Raw genomic sequence first — 10,363 nt, 5'->3', positions numbered from 1 at the left:
AAGAGCCAAGCTCCAACCTGAAAATACTACATACCATATCTCTAGAAAAGATAACTTTGGCAAAATATAAAACCCCAGCAAAGCTGTATTGTCCCTGGGACAGTGCATTCTGTCTCAATAAGGGAAAACTGACGAGATTTCAAAGACCCTAGTTAAAAACAAATTAACTTCTTAAACCTAGTAGAGACCATGCCCTATCAGGATTTTCCAGGAAAGATTAAATTAGACTAGAATTAAAAAAACAAAACAGGAAGAGCTAACAATTAGTATTGAAGAGACACCTAGTAATCACAGAGACCAGACAGAAAAAGAAAGATCTCCTCAAGCTTAAATTCACTCAGAAAAGGTAATTCTAATGCTTAACCAAAGGCAAGCATCAAACCAAATTCAAATATCCCAAGTGATCTCTTTCTAATAGTTATCGACCATTGCATTCCTAAGATAAAGCCCCCAAATTCTTTTTGACATTTCCCCCATCAAGAAGAGGGGTATATCCCTTCCCTGGTATCTGAATTCTGTGGCTGGTTGAACAACAGAATGTGACAGAAGTGACACTCTCAATTTCTAGGCCCAGGCTTTAAGAACCTGGCAGCTTCCACTTCTTATCTCTTGGGATGCTCATTCTCGGAACCCAGCCACCATGCTGTGAGGAAGCCCAAGCAGCTGCTGAAGAGGCCTACATGGAGAGGCACCAAGAACCAGAATCAATTTGCCAGTCATCTGGGCGAGCCATCCTGGAAACGGATCTACCATCCCTCATCAAGCCACCCCAGCTAATACCACATAAGCAGAGATGACTGTCCTTGCCAAGCTCCACAAATCGTAGTTTCCTGAGAAAAATAAATGACTATTGCTATTTTAAGCCTCTAAATTTGGGGGTGGTTTGTTACACAGCAATAGATAACTGGAACATTAATTTTTTATGTTCTTTGAAAGAAAACATTATTTAAAAAAATAACTAGCCTATTACTTCTTGATTTACCACCTCATGTTACCTGTGAGAGGCAGGGTATCCCAGTGGTTAAGAGCACAGACCTTGGAGCTAGACTGCAGGATCTGAATACTGACAAGTCACTTAGTCTCTCTGTGCTTTTGTTTCTTCATCTGTAAAAGGTAGACAATAACCTCATAGGCTATTCGGAGTAAGGAAGACTGTTTGAAAGGAAGCTGTTTTAAAGAAAAGAGGTGGTAGAGAAGAGAAAGTAAAAATATGGTTAAAAAATAGTAAGATCAGGAAATCTTAGAAACAACTAAAAGGAAAGCACGAATGTTCAGATGAGAAATCAGGGAGAGGCCTGGTAGGAGGGGATAGCTAGCACGCCTGGGGCCAAATGAAACTGGACTCTAGAGACTGTTAATAGCCAGCCAAGAACAAGTTTCTTTAGCTCTAGCGCTCGACACATTCCAGAAACATCAGCAGGGATAGACTGGGCTGAGCAACAGGGTAGTGCCCACAGGAGTATAATCTCCCTTCTAACTACGAGGCCCTCAAACACCCTCACAAAACTGAATAAAGTTTACCTTTCCTCAGCTAGGCCCATGTGCCCCTCCCTCATGTACGAGGGTCCCCCCCACCACTCACGTCTTGACTTAATTGCTAATGCCTGAAATTCCTTTAAACAAGGAGAGAAAACATTTTCATTCCACATTCAAAGGAAAAATGACAAAAATGCAAAGGTCTGGCTAAGATGATACTGAGGTTAAGTAAGTGTGTTAATCACTCTGTCAAGTGGTCCTAGTCAGACATCTTTGGAGGAGGAAGGAGGAGCTAACGCTTTGTTGAGGCCTACGGTCTACAGACAGTAAGTAGATTTAAATCAATTCGTGTAATTTGTAATATCTTAATAAATATTTATGGAATGACTTAAGAAACAAACCTAAGTATGCCATCTATCAGACCTTTCCTGTGTTCATAGAGGAATTTAAAAGCAGGAGAGCATCAGGTCACCATCACTGGGGCATAAAAGTGAGAGAAGAGGGAAAGGAAAAGAACTAAGGCTATAGTAGCAGAAAAACTGCAGATTTCAGCACTAACTAGAATTACTTTTACTTTCTCATGAAGACAAATGATAAGCAATACAGATCAGTTATTAAGATCCCAGACTCTGGAGCCAGATTGTCTGGATTTAAATCCTAACTTTGCCATTTACTAGCTATGTGGCAGCGAGTAAGTGACTCTCTGTGCCTTAGCATCCTCATCCCTAAAATGGGTAACTATACCTATTTCATTGGATTATTGTGAGACTCAAATGAGTTAATACAAGTAAAGTGCTTAGAACAGTACCTAGCATATAATATTATAAATTAAATATAAATTAAATGTTAACTGTAGTTATTATTCCTATGATTATTATTTTTATTATGGTCTGAGATATCTGGCCTAAATCTATCAACTCAGAAAGCGCTTCCATTACAGAGAAGTACCATGTTCTCAAGAGATTCACTAATGAAAGTATTTCTGAAAACAAGGGACATAAGCAGAGAAGAGGTATGTTAGCAGAACTCTTGGGGAATAATTAAATAGACTTTTAGGTAGTAGGCTCCTTATTTCTCTCTTTGTTGGTATTTTTCTGGTTCCTAATTTGTTCGTTCTTCATAAGGTAAGGGGAGAGATGAGATATCAAAAATGAGAGAAAGCATAAACTAGTGCATTCTGATAACTGCTAACAGTTCAAATGACTTGGCGGTGAAGAACATAGCAACATCAGTTTAGCTAAAACTTTCAGATACTGTCCAGGCCTTATACGATAAGGGACTGAGAACAAGAGGTACTGACTTGGAGCAAGCATTCACAATAAAATCTCATGATCTCGAGACTTAAAAAACTTAGAAGAGTGTTTGCTACACGGAAGTGAGTATGGTGAACATCAGGGAAGCTCTACTTTTCTAAATCAAAACTGGGCTTTAGTTTCTAGGAAGAGCTATTTAGAAATATGACCACAGAGAGTACATCTCAGATAACATAAAAACAAGAAAAAAGAAATTTTTCTAATACAGGAAGAAATGGATAAAGAAACAGAAAATGAATTGGTGGTAGGAGAGGCTTGATTTCAGTTTTACTTTACAGAGAATTATGTATATTTATATAGTATATTTACATTGATAGGTTGCCTTCCATAGATATCTACTCTTGATTCACAAAGGAAAAAAATATTTTTTAATTCTAGGCCTCTGAATTTTTAAGATTGACTTTCGAGAAGTATTCTATTTATCTCTATTTACCAAGAAGAAGAGACCTAAACATCATGAGAACATACTCTGTATCAGGCATAAGCAAGGCATTTCATATACATTAACTCAGTTAATATTCATAATAACCCTATAAATACATATGAGGAAACTGAAGCAAAGAGAAATAGCGAAATCTCCCCAAAGTACCACTGTCTATAAATGATGAAATAACTTCAGGAAGATTTTGAATCCAAAGCTCATATCTGCTCTACGCACTTCACTATACTGCCTAAGCCATGACAGACAGATATTTTAATATCTACTTGCCTGAATGTTAATGTCTGCCCACAGAAATAGGTTGGAGCACTGGAGTAGAGAACACCTGAGGATTCAGAATCATTCCGGAGTGCTATATTTCTTCGACTGCTCAGACTGTACCCCTCAAAGCCAGCTGTCCACTCTTTTTAAAAAGCAAAGACATTGAAAATTATTAGATTCTTTTAAGGAATATCTTCAGCACACAGACATTAAATAAAACTTGGAAGGAGAAGAGACTACTCTTAGGGGTCATAGACAAGTTCAATAAAAGAAATGATTCCAGGAAAAGGCTTTTAGTCTATTCCTACACAATTTTGGCATGGAATATCAAATAAGTGTTATCACCTATCTAATAAAATCATGTTTGAGCTTATTCCAACCCGATTAAGAAGTAATTAACAAATGAGTCTAAATTTGTTAACTAGTAATACAGGAGAAATCAATTTCAAATCATACAACTTTTAAGAAAAAGCCTCTACCTAGTATATACTGAAGGTCTGGATCAAATATTGCAGTCTCCTGCTGCAATATTTAAAATCTGTGGCTGTAGGGGATGCTACTAATTCTGTCTGGCACTATTTTGGACTGAAGAACTGATGAAAATTTCTCAAAATTCACATGAAGTAATTTGAACAGGAAGTGAAAAACATGTTCCATGTTGTTCTCATTAATTTGGGGTTTATCCTTAGAAAAAAAGTGTTGTCAGTGTGCTGCCTTTAGCGCAGAATACAAGTGTTCTTATGCATAGTTAAGCTCCAGGAGTGAAAAGGCAACAGCATACCATGAGGCACCAATGTGGAATGACCTATCTGGGGGACGCTCCAAGGACTCCACTCCTGTCGGCCATCTCCTCGGGCGCAGACTCTGAACTGATAATCAACATTGGGGTCTATGTGCAATACTATGAATTCAGTTTCAGAGCCTACATATGCGTCCTCAAAATGATTTGAAGTACATTTACGGAACTGGAGCCTGTAATCTTGGGCTGTAAAGTCGTCATCCACCTAAGGAGAAAGGCTTTATGTTAGGTAAAAATCAGAGAATAACTTCTCTCAGCATTACTGATTAAGAATTTTGAATGGAGGAGTTTTGGACCAAGCATACACGCCCACGTGCTGAATATGGGCTATTCTCAGGTCATAGGAAATACACCATCATTATCTCCCTTCTTTGTTGAACCATGTGTTTTAGACTTCACAGTCTGATATGAAAAAATATGCTTCTTTTGAAGAAATGGTGCTTTCTACACAATAATGTCAAAGATAAAACATTTAAGGATAAGAATTCCACAACTATATCATTCATATAACCGAGAGTTAATAACCAGAATATATAAACTCCTAAAAATTAATAGAAGACAAACCATCCAAAAGAAAAATGGGCAAAGACATGAATAAGCATTCTATAGAAAAATAAGCAGCAAAAATGTTAAAATATTCAACCAAATTTGTAATATGGAAAGTACACTCTAAAACCACAATGAGATACCACATTGGCAAAAATATAAAGTCTGACAATGCCAAGTATTGTCAGGATACAGAGTAACAGGAACTCATAACTGCTAGTGGAAGGATAAACTGTTAAAATCACATTGGAAAGAGTTTAGTATTACCGAGTACAGATCTAATCCTCTTAGATCTCATAATTTTATGGCTAGGTATAAACTTTAGAAAAAATCTTACACATGTATATAAGGAAGCATGAATAATAATGCTCATAGCAGAAAAACTGGAAACTACAGGCCCACAGATAGGTAAGAAAATAAAAATGGAATAAGAGTACTTGTTTTGAACCAACAAAAGCATCTCTACTTCTTTCTTCTATACCAAGGGTTCATTGAAAAAATTCCATTTAAGAAAATAGTTTCCAAAAGACAAACAAAAAAAATCAAACAAACAAAAAAAGAAAATAGTTTCCAGAAGCTGAGCACTCTGCCTCTGAATGATGTATCTGTCAACAGCCAAGACACTATGACTCATATATGTGGACATAGTTTCTATCTAAAATATGATATTTCATCTACACAATTGATTTAATACACAAAATATTCAGCAATGCTGAAGAAACCATACTTTAGAAACTTTATTTCAGAGGTATTAGTTTAGTGTTGAACAGAAAAATATAAGATACCCAAATATTCACTATCATAATTTGACGTTTCTAATAAAACAGAAATGGGAGCAAATCTTCAACGCACTAAAAGTTAAGTTTGGGAAATATGTTCTGAAAACAATGTTGTGACATGGAGATTTAAAAAAATACCTTCAAAATTGTTTATCTCAAACTGGAAGAGCTACCTCAGTTCAAGCTCCTTGCGAGTTTATTTTAGTTGTAAAGGAAAAGGGATTTTTGTTTATAAAGAGAATATTTAAAGGTAGCTAATAAAAAAATTTTAAGGCCCCCGAAATCTCAAATCCATAATGTTGAAGTCATTTTTACAATTTTTAATTACGTACCTTACACCACCGTACAATGATGCCTCCAGGTTTCTCTATTAGTTCTTCTATCTGTACCGGTGGGCGAGATGCTACCGTTCCATGCTTAAAAATGTGGTCTTTCACTATATTAAGAACTGAGTCATCCAACTGAGCAGATAAACAAGGCACATCGACCAGTAAAGGCACTTCTGGTAAGCTGAAGAAACAAAACTCATGTATTTATGAGGCTTTTAAACTGAGAGTTAAAAATATAAAGAATATTTTAGACCAGTCATACACTATAAGGATGCAGAAACTCCCAGTAAATAATGCTCATGGCAGTTGGGGCTTTGCAAGATGTTACATAAAGATTCTCTTCTCAAATAAATATAAGCAAGAAGATAAAAAGTTGGTAGGATCACAGTTGTCAAGTTTATACCAAAACATCTGTTTTACCGAGATATGACCCAATTTCAATGTTATGTTCTGAATTTTTAAAATTTAACAATTCTCTTACACATTAGAATTGAAGAAAATCTGTAGTAATATTACACTAAAGATTACAATCACAACTATTTCATATTAGTAATATTGGTAATGAGCAGTGAAACCCTGAAAAATATATTCTCTATCGCCCTTAATTAGAAATTTTAATGAGAGGGAGAGAGTCGATAGTTTAAGTGCTTAAAAGTAAGCCCCAAAGGCACTAACTCTTTTACCTGTCCAACTGAATGTGTGAGGCCTTTTTGGTAAAGCTCCACAGTTTTTCATTCTGTTCTCCTACACCACCAAGAATGGCGATTTCACCTACAATCAGGAATGAGAACTAGTATAGTGAAAAATAATCACATTATAAGTAATCAACACATCTTGTGTCTAGGTAGGTCTCTGGTTTTCTTGCAAACAATTCTTAAGTGATGCTGCAGTCAAATTCCCAAAAAGTAAAAGTAGACACTATTGTAGAAATGATTCTAAGGCTCTCAGGTTAAGCTCAAGAGGAAAAGGGGTACACAATGGTGACATCTTACCAGGGATGTATATTCCACTCTACACAAGGAAATGTGGTATGTCAAATCAATTTTATGCAAAGCAGAAGGCCCAGGGACTTTTTCCATCTCTCCTACAGAAACTTTATCAATACTAATAGGAGCCAGTACAAATACTACCCTGACAGGAATAATAGGGCACAGGGCCTTATAAAACCAAATGATACCATCATGTTTTCACAAAACGCTATCACATTAGATTAGAAATTACTCAACAGAACAATAAAAAGAAAATGCTACATAAAGGCATTTTAAAAATGACCAACTTCTATGTCCTTCCACAGCCCTGAAAAACACCACCAAAACTCTTTTCTATCTCAATGTGCCTTGGAATTACTCAAGTTTTTTGAGGCCACATAACATGACCTTCTTCCTCAACCAAAAAGAACACAGAGATACACTGAGCACTGCCTCAAAATCCTCAAAATTCCATAAATAAGTTTTTATCCCTGGGGAGCAGAAGGGAGGAAAGAGTTTAAAATCAAAAATACTTCTGAAGTATAAAAAAACTGAAGCATCAGATGCTGTAACAAACATGTATGTGCCTCAAAAGATTTATTTTCTAAACTAAAAACATTTCTCAGTCCTCGGGGTGATGGGTGTATACTCCTGATCTGTGCTGAACTGCTTCTGGTTTTGTTTCCAAAGCAGAGCCTCCAGGGAAAGACATTCTGTGGTCCTACTAAAAAAAAATTTTCTCAAAGGCACTGTTACAGTCAGTGGCAAATAAGCACTTCTCACTAAAGATAAGACAAAAATGTAACTGGCATGTAAAGATAACACTAGTACCATATTCTAAGTGGGACCAGAAAGGGGATTAATTTCCAGTTGGAATGACAGAGTTGTGAGCCAGGTACATTTTTTATCCTAAGTCACTCACAGCACTCAATCTGCAGAATGAATAGTATTCAATCTCTTTCGCTGGCTCTTTTCTCCCCAACTGCCCTTTAAATATTGGCATCCCTTACCGTTCTAACCTCTGCTGCCTTCTCTTCTCATACTGTAGACTATCTCCTGATGATTTTACTTATTCCCAGAGATTCAGATCTGATGTATGCACCATTAACTGCCATATTGACATCTCTAGGTATTATCTCTCTCCTAAGCATCATACTCACATTCCCAATTACTTCTTGGCATCTTAAGCACTTCAGACTCAACATGCCCCAAAAGAATGCATTTAAGTACCCACCAAAGTCCACCCTTTCTCATTTGTTTCCTATGTCAGTAAACAGTAGAGTTTACCCAGTCATCCAAAATCGGGCTGGTTTTGGTCATCCTAAATCCTTCCCTTTCTCCTCCAACCCATATATAGGCAACCAATAATTAACATATACTGCTAAGTAAAATCATCAATAATTCTATCTCTGAAAAATTTTAAAACCAGCTCTGCCTCATCTTCACCTGTCATTGCCCTCATTATTTCCTATCTGATTATTGCTGCAACTTTCTAGTCAGTCTATTTTACCTCCAGTCTCACAACCTCAAATCCAGTCCCAAACTATAGGCAATGTGTCATATCAACAATGCAAATCTGACTGTGTAACTCTGCTGCCTAAACCATTTCAGAAGATCCCTGATATTACTCCTGCTTCCAATCATGCCGTTACCTCCTTTTCTTCCTTTGTCTGCTTGACGAATTTCTTCAAGCCTCTGTGGAACTCTTACAGAAAGCTAGCCTACACTTTTTCAGAGTTAAGCACTTCTCCTTCTGTGCTCCCATAAGGTCTTAGATCTCTCTCAGTATGTATGCCTCTCTCACATGTGAACCCCAAAGGGCAGAATTTTTATTCAATGTACCTAACAAAGACTTATGGGAAAGAAGGGAGAGATGGAAGGAGGCAAGGAGGCAAGAAGGAAAACAGGTAGGCAAGAAGGTAGCAAGGCAAGATCTGGGCATGCTTCAACCAAAATAAATGGATAAAGAAAGAAATATAATAAGTACGATTTCAAGAGTAAATACTAAACATATTTCTTAACCTACTAAAAAGAACAATGAAATTAAATTCTATAAACCATAAATACTCTGAAAATGTTTGATGCCTTAAAATGACCTTAATATCGCTCTGTTAACAGTGAGCGAGATACCATCAGAATCATTTGAGAAAAATCATATACTTCTTGTTTTGTAAATGATTATAATTACTACTTTAATTGAACTTACTCTGGGATACCTCACTGCGTATCTGTCATCCTATATTACAAACTGTCCCAAGGTAGGAACATCCTAAGCACCCTACAGATGGCAATAAACCTGCTGATATCTTGAGAAATCAGCAGTATCAATCTGAATTTGCCACATTTAATAGGCTCTCTGGATTCCTACCTTCTTGGACTAAGTCCTCTGCAGTGTTAACTCCATGCTCTATAAGCTTCTGGCAGTCATCTAGTGGCTTAATGGTCTCTTGTTCAATGGTGTCCACCTCTTGCAAAAGGGTCACCAATCGCTCATCCAGGAGCTTCCCAAGGGTTCCCTTTAAATCATTAAAATGTTGTTTGAGGACATCTCTTGTCTGTGATGCACTCTCTTTGATCTGAAAAGAAATAACATAAAAACTCAGAATCAGAATAGCTACAAAAGGATAATCTACAAGCTTCATCTATAATATTTTTGAAGTACTACCCAAGCATCATCATCTATCTGTTGATAAACCAAATGTGATTCATTTGCACAAACTTGCAGACTTGCATAGGATTAACCTTCAGATGAGGCAGAATGGGCTCAAACCATTCAGAATGGTTCCTTCATTCACAAACTATGTCAATATGGTCAAATTAATTAAGCACTCAATGCTTCAAGGTCCTTATTCCTCAAATGAGTATAATAATGCTTACCTCACGGAACTGCTGTAAGGATTAAATAAAAAAATCTATATTGCACTTAGTAAAACAACTGGCAAACCATTGTTCTCAATAAATAAATGTTAGAAAGTATTGCCTGCACAAAATTGTTCTTGGCAATAATACGTTTCAGTACAAAAGAATTTTAAATTAGGAGGGGATTAAAATTCACTTTGCTGAAAAGAAGCAAAGAAATGGTAGATTAGAAAGCCACAATGTACAAAGAAAAATCAACTCATGGATAACATGCCCTCATTATGCCAAAAGAAAACTAAGAATTTATTTAAAATCCAAAGAGGCTCATAGGAGACAGGAAATGTTCATGAAAAACACACTTCTGGGACAATGAGTTAATCTTTTTTTGAGTCATGGTCCTCTTTGCAAATCTTACTGAGAAGTTTATAGACCCTCTCCCCAGAAAAATAAATAATCCATACCCAAAAGAAATGTATTCAATTTCGGAGGTGACAAATTCCCTTAGATTCCAACAATCCAACAATTACTGCTTGCCTGTAGCAGTAATTCTGAAACTTGGTTTGCAGAAGAATCACATAAGGCTGCCTGTTATAA

General features: G+C 36.5%; 1 protein-coding gene across 1 annotated transcript in view; it reads right to left on the bottom strand.

The window, feature by feature from the left end:
* The window catches only part of CRLF3 (cytokine receptor like factor 3), a 30,558-nt gene that overhangs the window by 10,349 nt on the left and 9,846 nt on the right, over window positions 1–10,363 (bottom strand). Inside the window, exons 2-6 of the mRNA XM_006924979.2 lie at window positions 9,279–9,486; window positions 6,626–6,713; window positions 5,946–6,123; window positions 4,271–4,493; window positions 3,499–3,631 (exon numbers count right to left, since the gene is read on the bottom strand). Of these exons, the coding sequence (XP_006925041.1) occupies window positions 3,499–3,631; window positions 4,271–4,493; window positions 5,946–6,123; window positions 6,626–6,713; window positions 9,279–9,486 (830 nt within the window). The remainder of the gene's footprint in view (window positions 1–3,498; window positions 3,632–4,270; window positions 4,494–5,945; window positions 6,124–6,625; window positions 6,714–9,278; window positions 9,487–10,363) is intronic.

Source organism: Pteropus alecto, unplaced genomic scaffold (genome assembly GCF_000325575.1).
Source record: "Pteropus alecto unplaced genomic scaffold, ASM32557v1 scaffold98, whole genome shotgun sequence".
NCBI classification, from domain to species: Eukaryota; Metazoa; Chordata; class Mammalia; order Chiroptera; family Pteropodidae; genus Pteropus; species Pteropus alecto.
This window is presented reverse-complemented; position numbering and strand designations above follow the sequence as displayed.